General features: G+C 38.0%; 1 protein-coding gene across 5 annotated transcripts in view; it reads right to left on the bottom strand.

The window, feature by feature from the left end:
• Positions 1–21,132, bottom strand: part of CDIN1 (CDAN1 interacting nuclease 1) — a 126,002-nt gene extending 104,870 nt beyond the window's left edge. Inside the window, exon 1 of one of the 5 annotated variants that reach the window (XM_050336967.1) lies at positions 20,880–21,132. In XM_050336967.1, the coding sequence (XP_050192924.1) occupies positions 20,880–20,980 (101 nt within the window). In that variant the 5' untranslated portion in view covers positions 20,981–21,132. The remainder of the gene's footprint in view (positions 1–20,879) is intronic. The other 4 variants (XM_050336971.1, XM_050336966.1, XM_050336969.1 and 1 more) reach the window with 4 other exon arrangements.
• Positions 21,133–27,631: the final 6,499 nt, after the last annotated feature.

Below are 27,631 nucleotides of genomic sequence, written 5' to 3'. Positions count from 1 at the left end.
CTACCTGAACCGCTTTGTGTTCCAGCGTAGGTTCTAATACCCGTCAGGGTCATAAATCTTCAACAGCAGCAGCATGGATCTCTCACTGAGATCCCAAGCTTATCTGAGCCGTCTCGCTCCAGCATAAGCATCGATCCCTTCGAGGGTCACAAAGTCTTTAACAGGACTCTGCCTCATCTGAGCCGCTTTTACTCCAGCATAAGGCTTTCTCTCTGTTAAAGTCACAAATCTCTGGTGCATCCACAAGCTCCTCTGTGAGCCGCATGGGGGTCTCTTCACCCCAGCAAACTTCTACAGGTGGCAGGGTTTTATTTTTCAGTCTTTACCCTGCTGAAGGGAGGGAGAGCGAAAAGGAGAAAAAAGCAGCTCTCCCCCCTTCGAACTTTTCTTCTCTCTCTTGTTGCAGCTTCAGCTGCCAGCGTTGACCTTGGAAATTCTGTTATCTCATGGCTGGAATTCTTCTGCAGCGGTTTCTCATCTAAGCAGTTCGTCTTTTAAAGCTTTTTTTTTCTTCACTCTCTCACAAGAGAGAAGGGAGGCTTCAGTGCTGCACCTGCCCCCCCCGGCCCAAGCCGGGGAGGAGGGGGCCTTGGCCCTCCTCGGGCCCGCTACCCTTCTACATGGCTGCTGTTCTTAATTTCAACTGCGCCACAACCTTCTCTTCCGTTTTCTTAAAGATGTAATTAGCAAAGGCGTCACTGAACTTTTTGATTGGTTTTTTGTCCGGAAATCACCTGGACAAAACCATCCTCAGCCCCAGGGATGGGCTGGTGGGCAAAACCACGACAGCATCCAAGCAATGGAGAACATGGCACAAAGGAGGCACACTGACCTCTAGAATAGCCACAGCTTTAACCTGTCTACATTGCAGCCTTTAGTATTACAATATTTCTTATAGTTAGTATGCTTGCGGTCACTTCTCTGAATGAAAATTCTCAAAAAGCCGAGTATTGTCTCTGTACACACTTGTACTTTATCATTCACAAATCTAACATTGATTTGTTGGAAGTCAGTGAATTACCAATTTAAGCTAAATCAATATACTTGTCTATATATATATGTGTGTGTGTGAATATATGTGTTTAAATCAATATATGAGTTTGAATTAGAGTAACTAAGTCACATCAAAGTACTGAAGTCTTTAGTTACAACACGGTAACTTCTATAAAGTGGCCATCTTCCAATTTTTCAGTTTTCCAGCTACACCAGTTCAAGTCTGGAATACAAAACTAGTTTTATTATCTCTGCATAAGAAGCTTTTCATACAATGAAGCATTATCAGTAGCTACTACGTTGGGAACTACAAAGTCAATACAGTGCTGTTGAGGAAATACTCCCATTACAAATATATTACTATTATAAAAATGCAGTTAACTGTATATATCTATATATCTTTATATATATATGACAAGAAGTACCTGCTGATATGCTCATTTCAGACTTACTACCATTACATTTAAAATCAAGATAAAATTCAAGCTCATCTGGAGAATGATAGCACTAAACAATTTTGAAATTCTCTGATATCCACTTCAGTAAACTGTACAACAGCTCAACTCAAACATTTAAATACAGATTGCTAAAAATTGCCTTTGCCTTGAAGTCAATTTCATACCTTTATGTAGGATCAAAAGTAAACCCCAAAAGTAAAGATTCTGAGGAAAAAGATATCCCGCATTGCAGGCTTATATTACACAATGATAATAAAAAGGTTAAATTCAGGCATGTTCATACAACTTTGCTACCTATAGCCAGGGTTATGAGAATAACTGTATGACAAAGCTCCAAGAAGGCTACTTGAGAAGAGTCATCACTTCTATGACCTTGACACTGGTTGGTCCCACAACTTCTATACAATTTACTGATGTGAGAGAACAGATGATGGTGCAATACATAGAAATGGCAGCATTTAAAATTCATAGTAGCGTAAGGCCATTACTTTTCCCACTGGGCCACTTGAACTTTAATAATGTCTGACCTAGTTGGCCAATAAGTTCTACCAGCAGACAGAGGAAAATTGCCAGTATTAGATACTGTTTGATTTTTCATTTAGAAAGACTTAGAAGTTCCTTTAAGAACACGGCACCAATTTTTCCTGTAGACACCTAATTTTTTGGTGTCCGTTGTAGCAGCCAATATATTTTAAAACAACTGCAGACTATGAACAATCTGTATCAGATGTGGAAAGAAAAAGGAGCAGAGGTAAATACGAATTACCAATACAGGCAATGATCACAAAATAATGCTATCTCTTCACAGAGATTACACCTTCTTTACACACACCACAAAAATCTAACTTTCAACAACAGTAATACAAGTGCAACTCAAAATATGATGTATTCAAATGATTACAAAGTATTTCTGATCAATCTCCCAACACGAAAAGAGAAGTCACAATAAAGATGCTATTTTTCCATTCTCATATATATGGTTATGATGAGAAGAGCAACATCATACTATAACAGTGGACAAACACTGGCACATAATTTGGTTAAAAACACAGGAATAGAAGAATATCAGTTCCAAATGAAAAGAAACGACTTTTTGGTCTTACTATCTTAGTAAACAAGCAGTGAAAATAGATGGTAATTTGCCCAAGATATTGTTTTGATTTTTTTTTTCTTTCTGGAATTAAACAGCACAGTGTTTGTGGCATGAATGTTTGAAATCTACTTCAATGTCAAACCCACACAGACACCTTTTTAATTAAATCCTATTTCACTAATGTTTCAAGTCTCTTCCATAAAAATATAAAACTATTTTGTAAGGTTCAATTTTCAAACAGAAAAATATTTTCAGATGTAATACAAAACCAAAATATATTCACAATAAAAGGCAAAACATCTGCAAATTCCCAATTTTCACTTAACTGCACACCATCCACACTTTCTTTCGATTTACTTCAGTTAAGACTGTACCAAAAATGTTTACAAGTTTGACATTTTTATCTTAGGACCACAATCTAAACGTCAAACCATCAGACAAAAATACACAAAACTAGTTGCTATCTGATGTTGGTTGTGCAAAGAAAGATGTTCCTAGGGTGCAACAGCAATGGAGCTCAACAAGCAGTTAAGGCAAAGAAGATACAATATAAACCTGGGGTTTATCCCTTACCTTTCCCATCTGCCCTCCTAATAGGGCCAAATCCATACACAGAAAAAACACTCACTTAGTAGGTTATTACTGGAAAGCAATATTTGAAATACTTATTTTTTGTTAATCTCCCTCATTTTGTTTGGATAATTCTATCATACTGCTTCCCCTTTTACCCAGGAAAAGAATCAGATCAACAGAAGTCAAGGTAAGTTTTTCAGACTTCAATATCAACTTTACTGATTGTGGAGAAAGGGGAAAATGATTCTATTTTATAACTTTTTTTCTTCAAAATTCTACTGTCCTGAACAAACTAGATGTTTAATTTTAGAAAACAATTTTTATGAATGAATGGCAATTTGAAGCTAATTAGACCATTAATTTTATATTAAAAAATTAGCCTGTATGTAAAAAGTATATTCATGCCAATTCGAAACTAAATAAATCCCTAAACTCCCTTAAATAATTTGCTCCTAAAAATATATAATCAAATTTAGAAAACTATAAACTATATTTAAATTTATTATTTACAAGCAATTAATTACAAAGACAGCCAGGTGGCTTTCATTACATAAATTACTGTTAATGACACTTGCCTCATGCTGCTACTGTATTTAGCATTTGCATGCATCACATGTCAAGCACGCACACTGTTGCATAGCTATCTCCAGGGTAAAAAGTGAACACCTTAAGTCAAAAAAGCTTCCAGTTATCCAATCAAAACTGTTAATCCCTTAAACAAGCCAGGATCTTATTAATGTTTCCAATTCATTACATAATTTAAAAAATATCGAGGATATAATTTAAAGACTAAAACATGGATGACCACAAATTGATAGCTTTTAGTAAATTCCAATTTTGGGAATTATATAGACTGAAGGCAAGAGGTGAATCTATTTATAGCTAGTCACCTTGATACTTTTAGTCTTAAGCCCTAAACAGTGTTTATAATTTAAAAGCTTACAATTTTAAAGCTATTTATAATTATTTAACAAAACAAAAGGAAAAAAAAGAGAATAATTCTTGTCTATCTACCTACCCAACGGCGTAGTACTTAGTCTTGTATACATAAGTTATTGTACCATGCCTACAGATATTTACAGTCTACTTTCAGCCCCAGGGATATAGCTTACTGTGCCATAGAGGGAATAAACTAATTTAAATCCACCACTTACTTCCCATTGGAAAGATGGCAGAAATGCATAAGAAGGAAATTCAGCTATTCCTTTTTATTAGTATTCTCCAGCATTCTTTTTTTTTTAAAAACAGCTGTCTACCTAAAACTGGCAGGCAATATGAAGGGAACGTTTAACAAGAGCTGATCACAATATTACATTAGTCTATCCTAAAACTTCTCGAGTCCTTTCTACTCCTATGAACAAGATTTTCCTTTCCCTTCCTCCCCTTTCCAGAGGATGTTTTTTTTTTTTTGGGGGGGGGGGGTGTTCTTTCTACTGCTCTGAAAACGCATACAATGCAATTTCATGCATTTTCCTGCAATGCTGCTGAAAAAGGTTTGCTTTCCATAAGGACTCTTACTCCATCCACTAACAGAACCAAATCATATCGGATGTAAACAGTCAGTAAGACTGACCATATAGCATCACCTTCAGTAAACACCAAAATTTGACTAGTTTTGGTGGAATGAGCCCAGAGGCCTTGATAAATAAATGTGGAAGCCAAGGAAGAAGGAAAACTAGTCCAACAAACATTTGTTCTATGTTCAAAGAAACTGAAGATGACCTCAGCATGCATCAAGTAATGTGCCATGATTTACTGACATTCTTAATTTTTTGTGAGTTATCAAAAACATCATAAAAATACACATATTCATATAAGAAGGGGGTTAAATAAACTTCACTGGAATTCAGTGAAATTTGACTGCTAATATGCTCAGGCAACTCTCAAAAAGGCCTCATATAAAACATGCAACTCTATCCTCTCATATTTGAAGCCTTAATATATTAAAGCAAAGCAGCATAGGCCAGAGAGCCTTCTTCTCCTTCAGATTAATTTTAATTTGTCCTTTACATTTAAGTATCAGGTCTTGGTATGTTACCTAACTTTTAGGAATGGCAAACTAACAGAACTAAGACATCAGAAAATAGTGAAAATTGAGAAGGAGGAAAAAATATTTTCAACTGGACTGTTAATATTTCTGCATGTTAGTCAGTAACTAACAACTTACATATATAACATATAAACATTACATATGACATATTTTCATAAAAGAATGTGTATTCTTACTGAAGTCAAAGAGTCACCTCCATGTTTAACTAAAGGGCATCTAAACATGTTTCCCCATCAATGACAGGGATGTTGAGCTTATAGTTTACAGAAACCAAAAGATTTAGAGGTAAGAAGCGGATCAAACAGTAAATTATTCCTAATTTGGGGTGGATATCCTTTGTTTTCAAAATTTTCCTTTTAAGAGTAAGTAAAAGATCTATCAACTTTCATTGACAAGTAAATGAAATTCATTTAGACAGTAGAGCTGCAAGGCCAAAAATGGAAAATACTGCATGAATGTAATTTTTAATACAACAAATATGTAAATCCTTTTTCCTTTCTTTACTCCCAAAGTATTTTGTTAATGCACCACTTTCCACTAAACCAACCACAAACAAATCTTTAACTTACAGTTATGGTTGTTCGTATGTAATCTGTTACCTGGATTAAAAAAAAAAAAAAAAAAAAAGGCAGAAGGCCTCTCTATCCACCTAATCACCATATCAATGACACATGCCACAACAGAGAAGCACTAGTTTATTTGATTGATCATGGTAGATAAACTCCAAATAACAGAGAAATTAACAAATGCTTGACATTTGCTCAACATCCATTATTCTGACACCGCTTTCAGAATTTCAAAGCCTGGGAGTATGCTTAATCAACATTCATATTCCCTAGTGAGCTACAGGCACCATATTGCGCCCCGCCTTAGTACTGATGAAAACTGCATATTGGCCATTTCCAAAATGTTCTGGGACTCCACGCAGGGCCCCTTCTCTCCCTTGTTCCTGTTCTGCAGTTTTCTTTTAAACACTTCCAAGACAAAAGCATCTGCCAGTTTTTCTCTCTGGGGATGTATGCAAAATGAACTTAACAGTTTTAAGGCAGGAGAAACCCTCACATCTAAATTCATTCATAGGACAGAAAAGGGCCTAAGAGGCCTCTCTAGGGACAAAACCCTGCTGAAATTTTCCCCGACAACAGTGGGAGCTTTATAAAATCTAAGTCCAGACAATTTCCAATTCAAATGCCCAGCATAGCATGACCTTTGTCAGATCTATGAGCCCTAGATGCACCCACTATTTTTTTATTCTAACCAGCACAGACATTAGACAGGGCACTACTGCTAAGCAGGAGGTTGAATATTTGCATGCTTTTCTATTGTGAAAATGTAACAGTGACAGCACTGTGTCGAATTCTTTTCCCCCTAGAACTTTAACTCCATAGGAGAGGCATAGCTGACAGATGACTCTCCCAACATCTGTGTTATGTACACTGCACAGCTGAGGAACCTTGGATCACTGTCACGGCTTCTCAGAGATGACCTACACCTTTCTTATATCTACACATGATCAAAAAAGTAAAATAAAAATTTGAAAATGCCGTTTTATTAAATGAAAAGTAAATATGGCAAGAAAGATTAACATAATTTAGTCATTAAGCTGTTCACATAGCAGCTCACCATATGTTGTATAAATGTCCTATACAAAATAATTTATCAGGCCTGACACGTTGCACATCATATTGTATTATTTAATATGCTTACTAAAATTTCATGGATCAAGCGCCACTTCTGAAAGCACACAGAAAGCCCTAGAAAATATTTCTTCATCTTCCATGATTTATTTTGATTGCCTTTTACAGCTACATGATAAAGTGGAACTTGCAAAATTATGAGGTTACGGTTTACACAGCTATTGCTTCATATACTAAAATGTAACAAATAGCTCCGTGTCTATATACCATTTTGCTAGCATTTAATATTCAGAAGCACATTAAACTAAGCACACTGCTTTCCACTGCATATTTTAATAATTTTAACTAGTTATTTCAGTAAACATCCTGATCTACTAATGCAAAGTTAATTGCGAGAGAAAGATATATCCTTGAAAAAGAGACTAAAGAGCTAGGAATTACAAAATAAACTAATGCAAACCAGTAACATGTGATACATGTTGATCATCCCAAATCTGGCTATATAGAAATATATTCATTTCTACATAGTAGCTGAAACATTTGAATAATATTTTTAAATAACTGAGATTTAAAATGTTAGAATGGTAAGCATCTATTGTAGATAAATGGACATTATTCCCTACCCACAAACCTCGAAACCACAAAAATAACAATGTCTGTCACTGGTGAGGTCTGTGTCTCTACAGTAAATTAAAATAAAAAGTGCAAGCAGGAAGCTTGTGGATAATAGTTGTTGGGCAACCAATAGAATTTCTTTGGAAAGAAATGGTACACACTTAGAGGACACACCAAACAGACAGATATGGCTAAGAAAATATTTAGTCTGAAACTATATATTTATTCCATAAAGGACCATTTCCTTTTTCTCTCTCAGACCACTGATGTCAAAGGAACACAATAGAAATGAGATAAAAAATGTAGTTCAACTTAGTCTCTTTAGTCAATAATTATATTCTCTTGTTCCTAATAAAAGGATAAAGGAAAATGCATTCCTGTGTTAGACAACTCATTGCAATGAGGTCATTAAACTCTATTTGGAACAGAACTTCCTTGGCCTATTCAACTGGTTAAAGCAAACCTACCTTTTCTAAGCTCTTTAAGAAACAGAAACCTAGTTTCAGAGTTATTTTTTTCTTTTTGCATTTTGTGTATCCCAAGAAAATGGGCTTGTCTAGGAAGACATATTGCTCAGCTGTGCTGAAAACTGAAAGACAGCTGCATTGACAACATGCATTTTATATTAATGCTGTAAATGGCTAATGTTTAACAGACATATTATCTGTAGGAACACACACTCTCTGCCTATTAGTTATTGTACTCTCTACAAGCTGTAGCCTCAAAATGCACATCTGCATTCCACATAAGAGATGCAATGAAGAACTGGATGTTACCAGTATCGATAAAGGCCTGATAAGAAGTTCAGCCATCTCCTAGCCAATCCCAAATAGGTATAGAGATACATGATGTCCTTATTGTTGCCTGGGCTCTCAATTAGCAAGGAGGAACTCCAAGAGACCCTTTATATTAATTGAGTCACAGGAGTGAGTATTACCTCCATTCTGGTCAAAGTTTTTATGTTGTCCTTGAAACAGTTTCAGACAAGCTGCATTACATAAAACACTAATTTTGCTATCACAGGGGTCTTACTCCAATGAGTATTTTACAATATTTTGCTTTTTGTGAAAGAATAACGTGCTATCTTAGCATATTTTTATTCATTGTGGAAGTTTCTCAAGGTATATGGGAATCCAGGCCACCAAATGCTCCGAAGACCTTGCAGGCCTAAATACAAATATGCAAATAGAGGAGAATCACCCAAACAATAAAGTCCTCTTCAGCACTACATCCTGACCTGAAGCCATTGTGCAACACTTGCTTCAACATTCTATGCAGACAAGAAGGATAAAGCAAGGAACTGAAGTTCAAGAATTCTCCAGCCTAAAGCAATGACACTGTTACTATCAATCAGGCTACTGCATATCCTGGTGTATATACTGGAAGGCATAATATATCCCATTCATATCACTATCATACTCAAAATGTTATGGACATAAGAATAAAAAAAAAGTACAAAAAGAAAACATTAGGAGAAATAAAAATGCTTTAGTAGCTTACAAAACAGAAGTTTCCATCCAAAGTTGTTCACAAAGCAGAATGTTTTTCCCAAAACAGGTGCAGGTTCCTGTTTGGCAAATTTAAGCCTGCTGACAAGAAGTTCATTTACTTTGAATTCTTCATTTGAAATCTATGGACAACAAAGACTCCATGAGATACAAGCTGAAAACTAATGACAGAGCATGCCTATGGGAGTTAGAAATCTACATGTATGGTACCAATTAGTCAAACAAACAAATGAACAAGGCTTTTAACCATCACCCGATCAGAATAACACAGAACAGTATTTTTCCATTCATATTTCAATGTTGCTGGTTTCTCTTGGACACAATACTCTATCTGGTTCATCTTAAAGGACAATTTTAGCAGGATCAGTTTCTGTATCCCATATTCTTACAGAAAATATTCCTTAGCATTATTTCACTCAGTTTTGAAGTGTAATACAAGTTTCTGAAACTTTCACATTGTAAATAGATGTTACTTTCACCAGGAATTTAAAGGAATAAACAATTAAAAGATTACTTTCATAGAAGCATATATGTTACTTTACTAAGTGATGCAAAAAGCCATAAGGGGCATATATCAGCACTAAAATGGTTGTAGTCATTAATTTAAGTAATAAATCATAGGTCCTGCCAACAATGACAGCAAACAGATGCTAACAAGAAAATGTAATATTTAATATTGTCATGTGTTATAAAAATGTAAGCGTTTAGGACACATCTTAAATTTTTATAATAATATGCATTTAATACATTACTGTTTTGACACATACAAGAATCAAATTTATAGGTCTCATTCAACACCTGCTTTCTCTTCTGTGAACACAGAATGGATTCCTGAGGGAAAAAAAGCTCAAGGAGTGAATGTTGCAGATAAATGTGTCCAACAAAATCGAGTTGTTTGTTTTGCTGTCTTGAAGTAAATATCATAAGCACTGAATCTCGTTAGGAAATGAAAATCAACATATTTGCCTTTACGTAAACAGATGTTTTCCCTGAAAGTTCACAGGAAAATCAAACAACTATGAAGTTTATCTATATGTATGGATAGCAAAAGATCTTATAATTTGAAGATAAAAAATAATTCTGTACAATTCTTACATGCAGAATGTCAGTACTGAGTAACTCTCAATAAGTCTGCTAAGTTAAAAAAAATACCAGCTTTATTTTCCATTCTGACTTGTTATTTGTTTCTTATATCAGTTTACATAATACTGCGGAATGCTACAATTATTTTAACCAACTGCATCCCTCGCAAAAATGCTCAAACCACAACAAAATCTCATCATCATGGCTAGGCTTCGTGAACGATTATTTGAGAAGGGTTCTACCCATGCTTGCTACAAGCGCGCTGAGGGTTACAACAAAATCTATGTTAGCTATTAAAAACTTATATATTCCATTCCTTGCATTCACAGCCACTCTCCTCTCTGGACTCTGAAAGCCAGACACAGTGATCATCTGATTTAAGTACTAAGACATGAAAGTGTAGGAAATTTTTGGCAAGCCCAGCCATGCTAAACAGAACCACTGTGAAAACACCTTTCCAAGCACTGCATCTCTGCTGCTGTACAGCCTGCTGCATAAGGTCCCTCTGCAGGAGGGTCAATTGTTTCTAAGATAATCACTGCTTTTTTACAAACATTTTTGTCTTGCTTTAAGGAAACTATTTAGATAGTAATACCTCTGTTTCATTTTGATTTTCAATCAACTCCTCCAGTTATCAGCACAGTTCCTTTCTTGGAAGTGCTTCACTCAATGCTTTAAAACACTTGAGGAAGCAGTGATCAGAGTATAAAAACTAAATTTTCTTCATTAAATCTACTGAAGCAGATATTAAAAATGCACTTAATATACTGGGGATGGCTGGTGGGCATCACTGACTGTGACAGGCCAGTTACTGATGAGCTGCTGTCAGACGGCCTTCTCAGCAGGGATCTGTGTCTAAGGCTGCTGAAGGACAGCAATATCTTCCCTTGTGTGTAAGCTCTATTCATCTCCCAAGTATTTACTAAATCACAGACCTCTGCACACAAACCCAGTGTTTCGGCGCATGCTAACAAATGATGGATGGCCTAGTCAATTCGTTATGTCCTGAAAGCGTGATTTCCTGCCATTCCAATCATCAAACCTCTAGAGCCTTCAGAGCTGATCAGTCCTGGAGAATATATTTTGCAGGCTCTATTAAAGGAGTAGAGGTTCTTTCCATTAGTCTCGAACCTTTTTTTTTTTACCCTGGCTGATTTAAAGAGAACTCCCTCCTTCCCACAGCACTACTGCTACCACTCTTCCATGTGTATTCAGCAAATGTACCTTTAGTATGTTAGTAAAATAGCACTCCTGTAACACCAGCCAGTTAAAAAGACAGATTTTGTTTGTGACTACTATAAAACACGACAATCTTTTATTTAAATTCATCTATACGTCTTTATTAAGTAACCTTGACAACCCCCAAAACATTTTGTAACTTAGCCTTTTTGATCAAATACCTTTTGCAGAAACGGAGTGCTCAAAAGGACCTGTTTTCTTTGTATTTGCCTAGTGAAACATATCAGAGCTCTCTTAATTGTGTTCCTCTTAAAAGCATAAGACACTTAGGAATAAACTTCCGATGTTCAAAAGACGGGTTAGCTGTCAAAGAAACAAAGCTTCTAGATTTCACCCTTTTCATAGCAAGGCAATATACTTGACAGTCTTTCTTCTACACCCTAGAGGAGAAATTTTATTTACCTATTCAGTGATCTATAAGAGCACAATATTCGTACCTCACACCGCTTATTCTGAAACACTGAGCTTCAAGTGAAATAGTCCACAGCTGCTGAAGGGTTAGCTGTCTACAATACCGCACAGTTTTTGAAGGTGGTAAAACAGATATGGATAAACTTTAGGTAATCAAGCATTTGGTTACTCTGAAGTGCAAAGACCTTGGATTTCTTTGCTTGCTAGGTGTGATCCAGCCATAGCCAGTACAAACCAATACACATTGCCCTACCATTCACCTCAACCTTGACCTGGAGATTAAACTCACTTTTATTGCGCACAAAGGTCATCTGTGTTAGGTCAAAATTCAAAGTCCCTTGTCAGCTAACGTTGATATATTCCAACCTTTCCTACTCTAATGCATCAAATTTTTCATGGTGAGGTCATATTCAGCAGACAGTGTATTCAGCAATTTATCGTGCCATTGTAATATAGCCCAGAATATGATTGTCCAAAAAACAACGCATGAATAAAATATTTTCCATTCTGATGTAGCAAATCTCCTCTGCTCATAAAACTCAGGCCTAGACTTGTTTGATGGCTTCAGAAGAACAATACAGTATGGAGCTGTTTCTGAAATACAATCAAGAGTTACCATTTTTATCATAATATTCCTTAAATACAAGTAACATGAATATAATGGTATCCTAAAATCCACAAGTCAATTAAAATGCACATATGGTCAGTGTTAAAACTTCCACTTCATCCTTCCTTAACAACCACCATAATCTTGCCCGTAAATCTACAGACATCTGTTGGTCTGTCTGACGACACTAAGCTTGCTTTAAAATGAAATACTTAGAGAAACCTGTGCCACAAGACTTCTATTCCTGTCCTACTGTAGGGTAATTATCACATCCATGGAATCTGTGAAGTGTCAAAAAGTACAACCAAATTAAACCACACAGTACAACCAAAAAAAGTACAACCAAATTAAAGCAACACAGTAGTGTACACTGTGACCAAGACAACTCTCCCAGTTTTGACATATAAGAGGGTTTTCTTTCTTTTTCTTTCCCTTTCTATCTTTTTCTGCTCTTTTTTCTGTTCTTTTCCTTTTTTCTCCCTCTTTTTTCTCCCTTTTAGTTCTTTTCTCTTGCATTTCACATCTTTTTCCTCTTATTTACATTTTTCTTTCTTTTTTCCCTTTTTCTTTTTTTCCTGTTGCTTTTCTCTTTTCTCTCTGTATTTTTCTGTTTCTTTTTTCTCTCTCTTTCTATTTCTTTCTTTTCTTCTGTATTAAAAAAGAGCACTTAACACACAGATCCAACAAACTCAGAATGCATTTTCAAATTATAGGGAACTAATTTCCAGTCTGCTTTAAAGGCTCCCTCCAATCATTGTCTTTCACCATCGAATCTTCAAAGGATTTAGGATTGGCTTCTAAGTGGTTTGTATAAATTCCTCAAGGCTAAAAAAGGTTTCCCTTTACTCAGCAAAACGAATTTCACAAGTGTAGTAAGTCCCATTCTGTGGGATGTTTTTTTTTATAAAATGAACTGTACTCCCATATGGTAGCACTTCACATACTAGAAGGGGAAAACATTAAGAGAGAAGAAAGAGATTTACCAGTACTCAAAAACTCAGAAAGTAAAACCTTAAGTTTTGTTGTGTATTTCAAGAAAATTCAAGACTAACATTCAAAATAGCTTTGAATTTTGCTAGGATGGACAACATCTGTGGGGATGCTTGTAAGGAAGAGGATGGTTACACTTACAAAAACTGCAGAAAAACTACAACGAACTTCCCTCAAAATTAACTTTCATGCTGATACACGCTTATGTATTACATCTATTTTTCTGTTAATAGGTGCAAACAATGCAAAAAACCCCTTTCCATCTCTTTCCAAACAAATCTGGACAGGAACCATGTCCAAAAAACCTAGTACTTACGTATGCCAATCTAAGTTTTCTGTCTAAATCCTGGCTGTTGGTGTTGGAGACCTACAAAAGTAAGCAAAATTTTACATTCTACTCTGAAAGCTCCCACTGCTATCAGTAGCTAATTTTAAGTAAGTATCTTATGTTTAATTTAATGAATAATGAAAAAGACAAAGTTTTTCTGAGTTTGTTTTGCTGTTTGTTAATATCTATCACACAATACTTCATACTACAGGAGAGGATTGGTATACTTCCTATTTAGGATCATAGCACAAGCAAACAGTTTTTTAGTAAGTCATACCAAATCCAACCAGTTACAAATTCTTTAAGGCTTGTTCACTGACATTTAAGTGAAAAGAGAAACCTGTATTGCCCACAGTCACCCCTATCAAAGCTATAATAGAGTAGATTTCCTACCAAGGGTCCAAATAGCAAGAACATCTTTCCAAAGGGAGCAATATCAGTTTAGAGCTCACATAACTACTTTTACAGTAAATTTTTATTTCATTTTAGGATTATTTTGAATGTGCTACAATTTATTGTAGGACACTTCCAGAAACTTGTATACTGCTAATTTTCTTTTCAAATAATGAGCCAAGACCTCTTTCTCATCTCTTACTATCAATCTGCTTACTTGTGAGGTTAACTGCAGCTTCAAGTAATAATGGCCAGTCTTCGCGAGCGAAGATCCGGGGAAGGTCTTTACACCTTCCAGCCTGCGCATTGGATTTTTTAGGTGAGACACAGTGTGCGTGGAACTGAGCCCACCCTTTAATCCTAAGGTTCATCTGCCGGGGCCAAGCGAGCTTGGACGGTGGCAGCGAGGTCCTTAGGACGTAGGTGGGTTGCCTTTAAGGGCTAACGAGCCCCACCTGCCCGGGAGTGGCCCTGACCGGGAATCGAACCCGGGTCTCTGCGGTGATAGCGCGGCACCTTTACCACTAGACCACCAGGGGCTCCAGCTTCAAGTACATAACAAATTTAAAACCATATTAGGTTTCTGCTACATAGAATAGACAAAACCAAACAGTACTGTAAAACAGTCTAACATAAAAGAAGAAGAAAATACAAAACTAAAAATTCAGTTTCATTGATGCTCTCATTATATCCTCCACAACATTCAAACACAGTACACTGGTGCAAAGGATTTGCTAACTTCGAAATAGAGAGGGTGGGAATATACCATCTCCCATTTACCATCTCCCTCCAAGTCTCTCTGCATCTCCTGCTAATGTCTGCTTTCTTTTCTCTCATGAGCTGGTCTACTAAACATGATGAGGTGGTTTATATAGGCAGAGCATGAATTTATTTTTTTGTTAAGTAGTGAGAATATGGAAAAACAGAGGGAGCTTAAAATGTGCCTTTAAATTGCTTTTTTTGTAAAGTAAGTTTCTAGCACTCATGGGGACAAAGGCAACGTTGTAAATGAGATTTGCTAGATCAGTTTTTGCAGAGTAAAGAAAAATGGCCTAGCTCCCCTGCTCTTCAAAAAACCTAATCAACTATTCAGAAGAGCAGGAGCAGATACAAGAATCATGTTGGGTTTGCTATGACAAGAGCCTTTCCAGGCAGAAGAGAGTGCAACTGAATTGTCACATAGCAGTAGGTTGCCTGCTCACAGATACAAACTCTGTGTCTAACAATCCTGTGCTTGAGTCCTGAGCCTAGAGCTCTCAGAGCCACGCAGACACCCTGCTCACAAAGCGTCACTGCCAGTCCTCCTTCCTAGGTAACAGCAGGTCCAAGTAGCACTAGAGCAGAGCAGAGAATTCTCCTTTCACCTCAACTCAATCCACAGGCTCCAGAACACAGAATTGGAAAGGAAAAAAAAAGTGGGGAGATGAAGGAGAGAAGCAGTTCTACCTTCCTGTTTCCCACCACAACCATCATGGGCTGAGCAGTACTGCTTGATAATCTAAGTACCTGCACAAAGGCAGAATAAAATTATTCATAAAAAAGCAATATATCTCCTTGTCAATAAAATTGGCTTGAAGAGGAAAGTCAGAGTCATATCCACCAGCAACTCTAAAAAACAAAACTAGAGGTAACAATGATACTGGATAAGAGGAAGAAAAAAGCAGCTGGTAAAAAAATAACACTGATACCACACATTTAAACTTCATTAGGGCCTTAGTTTCAATATGAATCATCACTGAGAAAGTTATAAAAATGAACAAATAATAAACAGATTGTTTTTTCCAATTTACAATTGGAAGACATTACCGCGTAGATACATTTTTATCAAATGAAAAATCTTGCTGAGGTGCTTTCCAGGCCTGGTGTCATTTAATAAAACATTTAGTAATCAGTAATTTGGAGAAAGACAATTACTGAAAATATGTGTAAAACTGAAGTGATATTATGTAATGAAGAAGAAAGGTCAGAAATGTAGGGGAATGCGTACCTCTTGATCTGCTCAGGGAATGACTATGTGCATTGCAATAATCAAATATGAAGCTGCACACATTAAAACCAAATATTCATATTTAAATATCAAGTATATCAGTATGAAGCTGTGCATCATGTTTTCCTCTTGCTTACTGGAAAAATGAAGCAGGAAAAAAAAAAAAGGTACTCTTCTTCGTTTATGCCAGGTTCCCTTACCTTTCTGCTGTAAAAAAGCTCTTCCTGATCACATGGAAGTAAGTTTTCACAGAAGGAACACAAACAGGACAGTACTTCTTTGAATAGATTCACAGGAGAAAAGCGAAGAACTGCACACAGCAGCTGATAAAAGTTCTAATACTTCAAAATCCTAGTACTTTGAAAATCTCTGTCAGTTTGCACTCAAACAGGCTCAGAAACTAATACCTCTTTTACAGGAATGCAAGTGAAGGTACCTAAAGGAAAGTCAGGCTGGAGACACCAACTTTGCTTAATAACTTGAAGAAGAGAAACAATATAGGACTACACAAATTGTGCTGTGGAAGAATATAGCACTCCTAAATGCATTGAAATACATTTCACAACAGTTCAATGCAAGAACTTGAAAAGCATATGGATTTTGGAATCACTACAGATGCTCAGGGCTACTGGGACAACTTGAAACATAAGAAAGTTTATGGAATCTCCAATTCAAGCACAGCCTGGTGTTAGAAACTCAAACACTCAGAACAGAACCAAACCAGAAAAAAACTCACATTAAAAAAAATTCCCCAAGATAGTATCATAATGAATGCGGTCAGCAAAGCTTCCACCCCTAGAAAACTTGGTAGACACCACAGGAAGATTCAATCAAGGAAACTGTAATATTCAATCAGAATTGATACAGAGGAGAGAAGCAAAATATGTAAAAGGTATATATATGAGAAGGGTCAAGTCCTTTGTCAATCATGTGCTACTGGTAAGGAGCTTTAGAAAAAGTTTCTGAGAGAAACAATATATTCTTCCATATACAGAAGAATTGAAACAACTAAAACAGGAACTGAACAGTAAACAACTAAATCGAAGTACTAGAATATCAATTTGGATATAAACCCTTAGAAGTTGGATTTTTCAAGACAAGTTAAAATAGTCTTTGAATACAGGTAAGAGTTTAAAGGTCTAACTTCCATCTTGTCATTATAAATAGGTGCTGCTGAAGTGATTCTTATCTACAAGATTCTACTTGCAGGCAGCTCTAACTACCATTTAAGATATAAACACACACTGAAAATAAAGGGATTGTAACTTTCTCAGAACATTTCCTGCAATACCCTACATTTCCTATAACCAGCCCCACAATGAGTAATTCAATTTAGACATTAGGTCTCATTGAGAAGAATAGTATCTCAGAAGAACATGAGTGCATAGCTGAAAAGAAAGAAGAAGACTAAAATACAAAAGTAACAAAGAAACCTGCAATTATTAGCAAGTAGATAGATTCAGGTAAGAAACAAAGAAGAAAAGGTGCTACACTTCAGAAAAGCACTGAATATAAAGAATTATCAGTCCAGTGGTGTATGGGTTAAAAAGATCAAAGGAACTACGGATCAGTGATTCAATATTGGCAGGGATTTATTGTGCTCAGTGCTTAAAATTGCATTTTGATAATCCTCAGGTCATCCAAATATCCTGCTGTTAAACATGAACCTCTTAGAAGACAACTGCTAAGCATGTAACAAATACCTTAAGAATAAAGAAATGAATAATACATTTGTAATTGCCAGGCATGGAATACAAAGCACAGTACTAACAGAAAAAGAACAGCAACTTGATTCCCAAGTTTTTGCAAAATAACTGGATTTTAAGCCAAGTAGACTAAATCCATGTTGACTGTAATGTTACAGGGTTGTAAAAAAAAAAAAAAAGTTCCAATGCTTGTATACACAGTATGAGAAGCAGTCTAATTTTGACTTTTCGACATTAATAAGTCACATGGCAATGCTCTTTTGAAGTAGTAATCTCAGTAAAGTACAAACTACCCTGTTAAAAAATTATTTAGATTCACAGGTCAAGTTGGCAGCTACCACAGAGAATACCTACATACTGAATTGTGGCAATTGTTTTACGGAAATTACAACTTATTCTTAGGGGGAAATTGCAGAACAAGAGCAGGCCCTTTCATGAAGTGTGAAAGACACTTTATACAAATATGGAGCATTAACTTTCAGACTTCAGGAAACACAACAACCGGGGGAGGAATCAAGAGATAAGACATTATTAGAAAAAACCTGAACAGATTAATGCAGAAACCCAAAGGCTCTCAAGATCTATGAGGCAGCAGGAACCAGAAATATTTGAAAACTGTCAATTTATGTATTGCATTACCAGTGGAATACTGATCCTTCCCAGGAGAAGATTGAAAGTGCAAGGTGAAAGCAGCTATTATGGATGTTAGTACTTTCCAGTTTGAATCAGCAACTGTTACCATATAATAATGACAAACTGGCTATGGACACCTTCATCACGCTGCAAGTACCACGACAGATTCTGGAATATTTTCTTAAAAAGACTGAATTAGAAAAGTGAGGTGAGTGGGGGGTTGTTTGTTTGATTCTGGCTTTCATAAAGAAAGAAAAAGCAGCCAAAAAGTCCAGTCAGACCCTTCTCATTTCAGAAGAGAATGACAAAGGTTCTAGATTATAAGAAAATTACTTCGCAGTTACAAAACAAATCACTGAAAAAGCCTCCTCTTTCAGATGGCACACAAGTTTACAAATCTCTGCAGCTGGCCTCTTCTACAAGACAACAGTTACAGAGAATGCCTGTTCTACACATTATAACATGTATCTATTTTAATACACCTCCCCTGGTGCTAAGGCAGGCAGTGACCTTGGAATGTATTATTTATCTTCTGCATCTGCCCTACTATGAGAAATAAGCAAAGACACAACAAAGAAATACCATTTCCTGAGCCATTCACAGAAAGGACACATGTAGACCTCCTCAAAATATACTTAAGACAGGCATTTTTGAAAAAGCTATCAGTTAATTCATCACTCAAATAGAAGATTTTCGACTTCTGCCAGGATGGGCAAAAAATATTCAGGAGAGGCCTACAAGCAGAATTCAAAAGAGGGCATTTTCATAACATAATGTGAATAACAACATAACAGTGTGCTAAGCCAGCTAATTATGGAAGCAACTACTATAGCTAATCTCTGCTTTTGAGTGTTCACCACACCAGCTGCCTTACAAAAAAAGTTATTTTTTTCCTAACTAACCCTGACCCTGTTAGGGCCTGGTGCTAGTAACACCAAGGTTGTGAGTCCAGTCTCCATACGGACCATTCACTTAAAAGATGGACTTGATGATCTTTGTAGATCCCTTCCAACTCAGAATATTCTGTGATTAGGTCATCTTACAATGTTAATGGCACATAGTTTTTCATGAGTCATCAAGTTCTGAAACAGAGGACTCAACGGATTTTTTGCAGTGTCAAATGAGTGGACTGGGAAGTAAAATGTATCAGAAAAGCCTGGTCTTTTTCTGACAAACTTGTTTTCCCTACTACAGACCCTCATGTGCTTATGGATCTTTCTCGGCAGCAGGTTCTGATCTGGAAAACGAACCCAAATTCTAACCTTCTTTCAAGACAGTTTTATAAGGAGACTAGAAAAAGAGAACATGTCCACATGTGTAATGCCTGCATGCACACACAAATATACATAAACATTCCTAATTTCATTAGTACGAAAGTGGTAAAGCCAAGTCTCAGCTCTTTAGACACATGTTGTCATGGTAAGTGGTTTCCAAGTTGCAGAAGTACTGTGCAGGGTGAACTGGGTTCCCAACAATGCAACTCAATGCACTCCCTGAATCAATCACATTTCTTTAGAATCACTTGTTCTCTATAACAGGGCTATTCCCTCATCTTGATTTTTAACTACATTACAGACTTTCCTAAAAATGAAAAGATTTCACTGGACAATTTCAAAGCCTAAGTTAATGTTGGCTCCTCAGCCACTTGAAGTTACAGTGTCAGTTTCTTCTGCCACACTTCCGGTAAGACTAGAAGGCTCATTCAGGAAGTATGTGAATGATTTTCTGTTTTACTTATTTCTCTCTCATAAAAATAAGCATAGCACCTAAACCCCTGCATTTTTCTGTATTATTTCTGGTGATTTTGGAGACATCACCACTCTTTCCCCCATTAAACTTTTCTTTCCAATTCAGCTCTAGTAATCGTTCCCCCAAACCCAAAAACAAAAGTGAAAAGCCTTGCAACGTTCGTTACAACTCTCTCATTGACAGTAAGCAAATTTTGGCAATGAAATCAGTGCATAGAGCACACCCTGTCACGTGCACCTTTCCACGCTAGCCTATGGTCATTTGCAAATGCTTTTGACAATTCTGAACCCTCAGGCATGGAAGCAGATGAATGGTCATAAGTCCGAAGATGATCCCTTTTCCAGCCTTCAACTGTAAAGTAGCAGCAGGTAGTGAATTATTGGTCCAGAAAGCCCCTTCTGCCTAAGCAACAGGGGCAGTGGTGTTGCAGGATGGGTTCCACCCTTGGCCTCAACCACAGAGTTACGGCCCGAGCCTGAAGGCTTCATTCACATCAGAAGACCTGCTTGGTGTTTAAGGGCCTCACGAAGGGACCCGAAAGCTTTCACTTGGACGTGTGGCTGGGTCGGGGGGTTAGCTTGCTTTATTTTGTGCCAACTCCTCGGGTCACAGCGGGTGAGCAGTACCCTGCTCGCAGCGCCAGCTTCAGCGAGCTGTCGCTTGCCGTCGACGACGGTGTGCGTGTTTTGGTGATTTTGTACCATGTGGGGCCAGAACTGGGGCACCGGGTGGGGCTGGCGGAGCGGCCTCCGTGGCCCCTCGCCCGCCCGCAGCCAGCCCGCGGGGCGCCGCCGGGATCCCGCGACGAAGGGCGGGAGGGACTTACCTAGGGAACTTCTCCTTCAGCTTCCTCAGGCTCTGCCGGGTGGGCTGCACGTGCCCCAGGAACTGGGCTATCTCATCGTACTGGGCTTTGCTGAGCTTCATGCCTCGCACCGCCGGGGCTGCGCGGAGGCGGCGGGAGGGACGCGGGGCGCGGTCTGCGCCGCCCCAGCCCCGCGGCCGCGCCGGGCGGCGAGAGGCAGAAGGCCAGTGATGGCGGGGCGGGAAAACGCGACAACCCGCGGGCGCCCTTTGCGACGAGCACGGTGCCGAAGCGGCAACGGGCGGCCGCTTCCTGCAGCTCCGCCCCGCGGCCCGTCCGGGGCGCTGAGAAGGGGGCGGTGCGAGCGGCCATCCTTCACCGCCCGGCTCTGCGCAGCCGCCGGGGCGTGCGGGCGGTGCTCGCTCAGTGGCGGGCGCTCAGGCGGGCGGAGTGGGACGGTGCACAGGGGCAGTGGGGTTCGTGGCGGAGCGGGGCGCCTGAGGACGTGCCCGCTTTGGTGTCCCGCAAGCCGCTCCTACAAGCCTCGGTTGCGCCGGCGAGGCGGAGGACCTGGCGGGGCGGCGCTGGTGCAGCCCCGGCCGCGAGCAGAGCGGGCCGAGGTCCGCTCGGGCGGCGCCCCCTTCGCGGGGCCTCTCGCTCGGGGTGCCAGCCCTGCTGTATTACGGCTTGGAAATACAGTTTTGGAGGCCCTGAGGACTGTTTCTTGTTCTTTAAAGAAAGAATAGGTGCTGTAGATGCGGACAGGGCCCGCAGCCTTGCATATGTTCATGGTGAAGGCTGCCGCTAAATTTCAGGAGAAAACCGTCCAAGTTTGTGCGTGGATTTACTTCAAAGTTTGTTAGGGCTCAAACTTAAGCAAACTATTAAATATTTAACTGTCAGTAAATATGTTGCAAGTTTCTGTGTTGGGCATTTTTAATAACTATTACAACTTCAATGATAGGTATGTACTTCTGTAAAGACCAGAGGTTACAAAGGTAACTGACCGTGCATGTGACTGAGAAATAAAAACACTCCTTTTGATTTCAGTTTAATTGCATTCATGAACTATATACAGGGTACTGGAGTCCTAACCTTGAGGTTTCAGGCACTTAAAAATATGGATTGAAAGCTAAATTTTTTATTACTATTTTTAAATTTTAGATTCTAGTTCACTTGCTTTCTCTTTTGCAAGCTTTAGTATCACATTCTGAGTATTTTTCTGCATCTTAGCCAGAAACTTCCCAAAGTTTCTTGCAAGAGTATAAGACCTGGAACTTCAAGGAAGAGCAAGTATCAGCAGGGTCAGTCATTTAGGAATATTTGTATGACTGGTTTCTTATTGATTGAGAATGTCCAAAGAACCCTCTTATCTCTTGATCCTCCCTGAATTTTAGTGAGTTTGGTTTGGAAGTAGAAGCTTTCCTGGGAACAGCTGTTTCTGGTAATATAGTCTAAATATAAATGTTTGAAACTCATCAGTTACTCCACAGTATAAGGAAATACAGGGAAGCTGAGCCAAATTACAGATTCTGTTCCTCCCTCCCAAACCAAAAAATAATATGTGGAACTGAATAAAGAGCATTCTTTTAATGAGGAGTGTTATTTAACATAAAGATATTTTGTTTTCTTTACCTCTGTCAAAGAGTATAGTAGGCGATATGTGTGTTTGGGAGGGAAAGGGCTGTTCCTTTCAATTTATTATCCACTTTAAAGGCCAATAAAGATATAATTTTCTTGAAACATAGAAAAGGAAGTTTTTCCCTATCTTTCCAAAAATGATAATTATGGCTTTTTCTTTTGAAATAGATTTAAAAGAAAATAATTAAATGGCCTTTCACTACCACTACTCCTGCTCCTTTAGAAACAATCAATAGTTTCTTCTGAAAAAAAAACAAACACAGAACAACAAACAACGTTTTCTGTCTTCGTTGAGAGATAGTTTCCAGTAAAGGTGTTTTTAAAAACTTTAATGTTGCTATCTATAACTACTATCTCTGTTCATTTCACTTATTCATTAACACGTTCTTGATTTTAATTTTCTTTAATAAATGACACTTCAGTCTACAATGCACAGAAGTGAAATAGATTAGAACTGCAATATGAAGCTATCAGAGGATGGACCAAAGTACAAACATCTGATATATGTGTTGTACATATATTGGATATATTTTATAGTGTCTCCTACTGCATCAAGGTTTTGTAGATTTCAAAAATATTTTTTTAAAAAAGCAAATAACCTTCCAACATGAAGGTTCACTGAAACAGAGAGAAGCTAATATCATGCTGTTGTAAGGAGGTAATACCCCTCAGATGTGAACTCCTACAGAGTAGCATTTTGCATGGTGCAATGCAAAATATAGATGAGAAGTTCTGTATGCAAAGTATAAGACACTCTTTGTCTAAATTAGTTAATACAGAACTATTCCAATGAAACATTTCAAAAATCCAGTGAGAGAAAAATGAGATATTCCTAGCAGAAAGAGTCCATTAAATACTTCTTTACAGCAATCAAACTGCCTTTCCAGTTTTACTATATCAAACAAACATCAGACCATGTGTAATTAAGCTGTGGACATTCTATATCGTAAGATGTTGTAGATGGTAGAAGTTTGCATAAATTCAATAAGCAACTGGATGAAATACGTAAGAAAAATAAAAGGCATGAAAAATTTAAATTTACATATGGCTCAGGGAGAGAGCTTCAAATGGTTGCATTCTGGGGGATTATTCTCGGGAAGTACTTACTGTGTGCTTGCTTTGGTTTTAGATACTTTTCATGGTATCTGCCTGAGGCAGCTGCTCTTGATTTTTGCCTTGAGGTTGGTTTTGAGTCCCTCTATTGTATAAACAAAGTTTCCTTCCAAGAAGGACAATAGACTAAAGTGAAAACACTATGGGAAGAATAAACAATTGGAAATGGCAAATGAGGGGGAGAAAAACTAAGACTTAACCTATTGGCAGAAAATAAAGACAAGGAGACAGAGGGAAACACCTGGCAGAGGACTTCAGTAATAACCATCCTTCCTGGTAGGTAGTCTGGGGCACAGTTGGTGTGGGACAGTAGGTAATGGACTCTGGGTCCATTGGTTTTTTTGTTTTGTTTTAGTTGGTGGTGTATGATATTCGTATGTGTCTCCTGTTTCTTTAGGAAGACGATTGCATAGTGTGATTTACAACCAAGTTCAGAGTTAAAATACCATTCATTCTCCACAGAGCTTAAAACCCCTGTGTTTTGAGAATAGGTAATTATAGTATGATATTATGAGGAATCAATTAATGCACAAAGTGCAAATTTTTATCTGATTTTTATGATGTTACATACAGATATCTTTTTACTTTATCACCCCATTTCTTCATAGACAAAATCTCTGGTCCATGTTGCTTTCTGTAACAAAACTGATGCAAAGACTGCTAGCACGCATATATATTTTCCAATCCATTGATTGTAGATGCTAGTGTTGGGAACTACGCTAAAACTGGAATCTCATCTGCAACTGATTGGAGTGCTAGTTACAATTCTCTAATGCTTTTAATATTCCCACTTCATTCAGCTTCGTGCACATGCTTCTGTAAATATTTTTCAGTGTTTTCATCTGTTTTGTGTGAGGTTTTTTGCTGTGAAATTAAGGTCTTATTTGACTTTTTGGTATTGCAAGTAAAACTTGAGCATGCTTCCACTTAAATTGGTAGTGACTGTATGTGTAACGGGTCTAATAAACACCTCCACAGGATACAGTTGTTACCTCATAAACAAGGAGAACCCTCAATTGATGATCTAATTTATATCCATAGGTTTTAATGTACTTTCTGAAAGTGATTGTATTGTGAAACAAGTCATAATATCTTCAGCATGTAGTAAACAAACAAAAAAGGAGCAGTTGGTCTATGCAGCACTGTTAAAACATTAACTGTTTTGTCAATTCACAAGATGATAAGTCACCTTAAGATTTTTTTCCATAAAATACCACAACAATGTGAAGATCATGACAGCAATAGAATGATTATACATAGCAGAATACCAGTTAAAAAAGGCAGTCATTGTTTTCCTTCCGTGTCTTCATATTTTCTTCATAATTACAGAAGTCATTGAAGCAAATTAGTCTAGTTTTATATACTATTATTATGCCAGATGTGTTTCTTTAAAATAAATATTTACTTGTTGAAGTGCTTAAAAAAGGAAAGAAAAAAAGTTCATTGCTACAGTATATTGAGCCCATTGCTCTTTACACACAGAGCCTGATCTGTGGTCAATAGAAAGTCTATCAATTTTAAGGGACTTGAGCTACTTTTATGGTTCTAAGCTGCATGTTTATATATTTTCTATATCAAGATGTAAAAGATTTTTGAAAATTATGAGTTATTTAAAAATCAATTTTCATAACTGACATGGCAACATACCTGAAGTGTTCTTACCCTTACCCTGCCACTTGACTCCACTTTAGTTTGACATGATGAAATCTTTGGAGTTTAGACTGCCTTTTTAAGCTCTCAGTCAGATACATGGAAATACCTTTATGGTTTCAAATTCAATTATTTAGAGTTAATTTGCCCTCTTTTGTCTGTCTGTGTTAAAATATCATTAACTACCACATACTGCTTTTTCCCCAAGGGATTTCAGCTTTATTCAGTGTACGGAAAAAAACCTGTAGTCATGTGATGAATTAAATGCTTTTCTGAAGGACTTCTGCTTTATTTGTTGCAGAGTTTGGTGTATGTACTGGGTGAATGAAGCAGAAACTATGGAAAGTGTAAAGATAATTGGACTGCTGCCCCATGAATATGGATTCTCTCCTTCTATGGATTTTTTTTGTAAGATTAGAAATCATTTGATGAAATTTTCTTTCCATGTAGGTTTCTTTTTGACACAGCATGCATGTTACTCTGTTCCAGCCATCTAATTTAATTACATTGGTGCCATAAGCGGTTGGTTAAAGAGATCATCCCAATCTGCTCTGGCCAGTTTCAGAGCCGTGAACTTGAAGGACTGCTGTTGCTGATTGTGTGCATACATGGTCAGACAGATCAGCTGATCCACTGAAAACTTCACATGTGAAAAACCCACTTAAAATATTATTTTGCAGCTTAATCAACTTGTGCAGCTAAAACAACTTGTGAATCTAACTCACTGAACAGCCTTGAAAATATAAGTGCCAGTTCGTGGGAGAAAATAGGGATGCATAGCCAGAGAGAGCAAGGCTACCTCTTTCTGTTGATGGTAGCAGAACCTTGAGGGATTAGCCTCACAAATTAGACATCTAAATTACGTGTCAGTCATTAAACAATATGATTATCCTGCATATGTTCTGCTAAGAATTTACATTTGAGAGCATCATTGCACTAATACTAAGCACTATAAATGGAACTGAATATAATGGAAGCTGAACCTTGAGTACTGAATGCAGTACTCTGAAAAATCAGGTCCTGGGTGTATTACGCTGAAGAACCCAAATCAATGAACGCTTTTGGCTTAAATATTTCGAACTTAATTTCTCTCATACACATGTATATGAATGTCGTCGTTTTGCTCTGGGTCAATTTGCTTTCACACCCCCCACACAATTACTATTAGTTGAGAGAAGGTTTAGGCAGACAAAAGAGACTTGATTTGGAAAAATAATATTAACATTTATTACTAGCAAGTTAAAACTAAAGAATTATATCTGTAACAGTTCTACTTAAGTAAAAGTGCTATGTATTTACAGAAATACTTCTCCCCCCTTTATATCAGTCCAAGGAGGAGAAGCAGTTTCTATCTCTATTCTCAAAGCTCCAGGTTTTTTCAATAACTCTACAGCACTCTCGTCGGAGCTGGAACTCTTTCTCCTTCTCTGTGTTGGCCTCCAGGGCTGGGCCTACCCCCCTCCTGGGCTAAGACCAGAGGCTGGGGGGTTACCCAGGCCTTGAAGGTTTTCTCTTCCATAGTCTTGCAAGGAGACACTTGCCTACCATGGGTCTTCACCACAGGATCACAGGGGATAATGGTTTATGAGTCCACCCCTGTTTCCCTATGGAGGTCTCTCCCCATGGGAGAACAGTCCTTGATAGACCTCTCCGGCATGGGTCTAGCATGGATCCCACACATGGATCCCAACATCCCTACCTGAGCCGTTTTTCGCTCCGGCATAAGGCTCGTCTCTCAAGGTCACAAATCTTCAGTACTAGCAGCATGGATCTCTTACTGAGATCCCAAGCTTACCCAAGCTGTCTTTTCCAGTGTAAGCCTCATCCCTTCTAGGGTCACAGATCTTCATCAGGACTCTGCCTCATTTCAGTCCCTCTCATGAAGTCTTGGTTCTCTGGTACATCCACAAGCTCCTCTGTGAGCCGCATGGGGGGTCTCCTCACCCCAACAATCTTCTACAGGTGGCAGGGATTACTTTTCAGTCTTTTCCCTGCTGAAGGGAGAGAGTGAAAGGGGGGGAGAAACAGCCCTCTCTCTTTCGAACTTTCCTTCTCTCTCCTGCAGCTGTCAGCTTTGACCTTGGAAGTCTCATCTCTTCGCTGGAATTCTTCTGTAACAGTTCTTCGTCCAAGCAACCAGTCCTCTAAAGTTTTTTTTTTCTTCACTCTCTTACAAGAGAGAAGGGGGGCTTCAGTGCCACACCTGCCCCCAGCCCAAGCCAGGGGAGGAGGGGGCCTTGGCCCACTCGGGGCCCACCGCTGCCTCTCCTACACGGCTACCGCTCCTAATTTCAACTGCGCCACCCACCTGCTCTTCCGTTTTTCTTAAATATGTAATTAGCAAAGGCATTATTGAGAGTTTTAATTGG

This window comes from Myiozetetes cayanensis, unplaced genomic scaffold (genome assembly GCF_022539395.1).
Source record: "Myiozetetes cayanensis isolate MyiCay16 unplaced genomic scaffold, myiCay2020 scf6-25, whole genome shotgun sequence".
NCBI lineage: Eukaryota > Metazoa > Chordata > Aves > Passeriformes > Tyrannidae > Myiozetetes > Myiozetetes cayanensis.
Note: the sequence above shows the minus strand (reverse complement) of the source record. Positions and strands in the feature narration are given on the sequence as shown.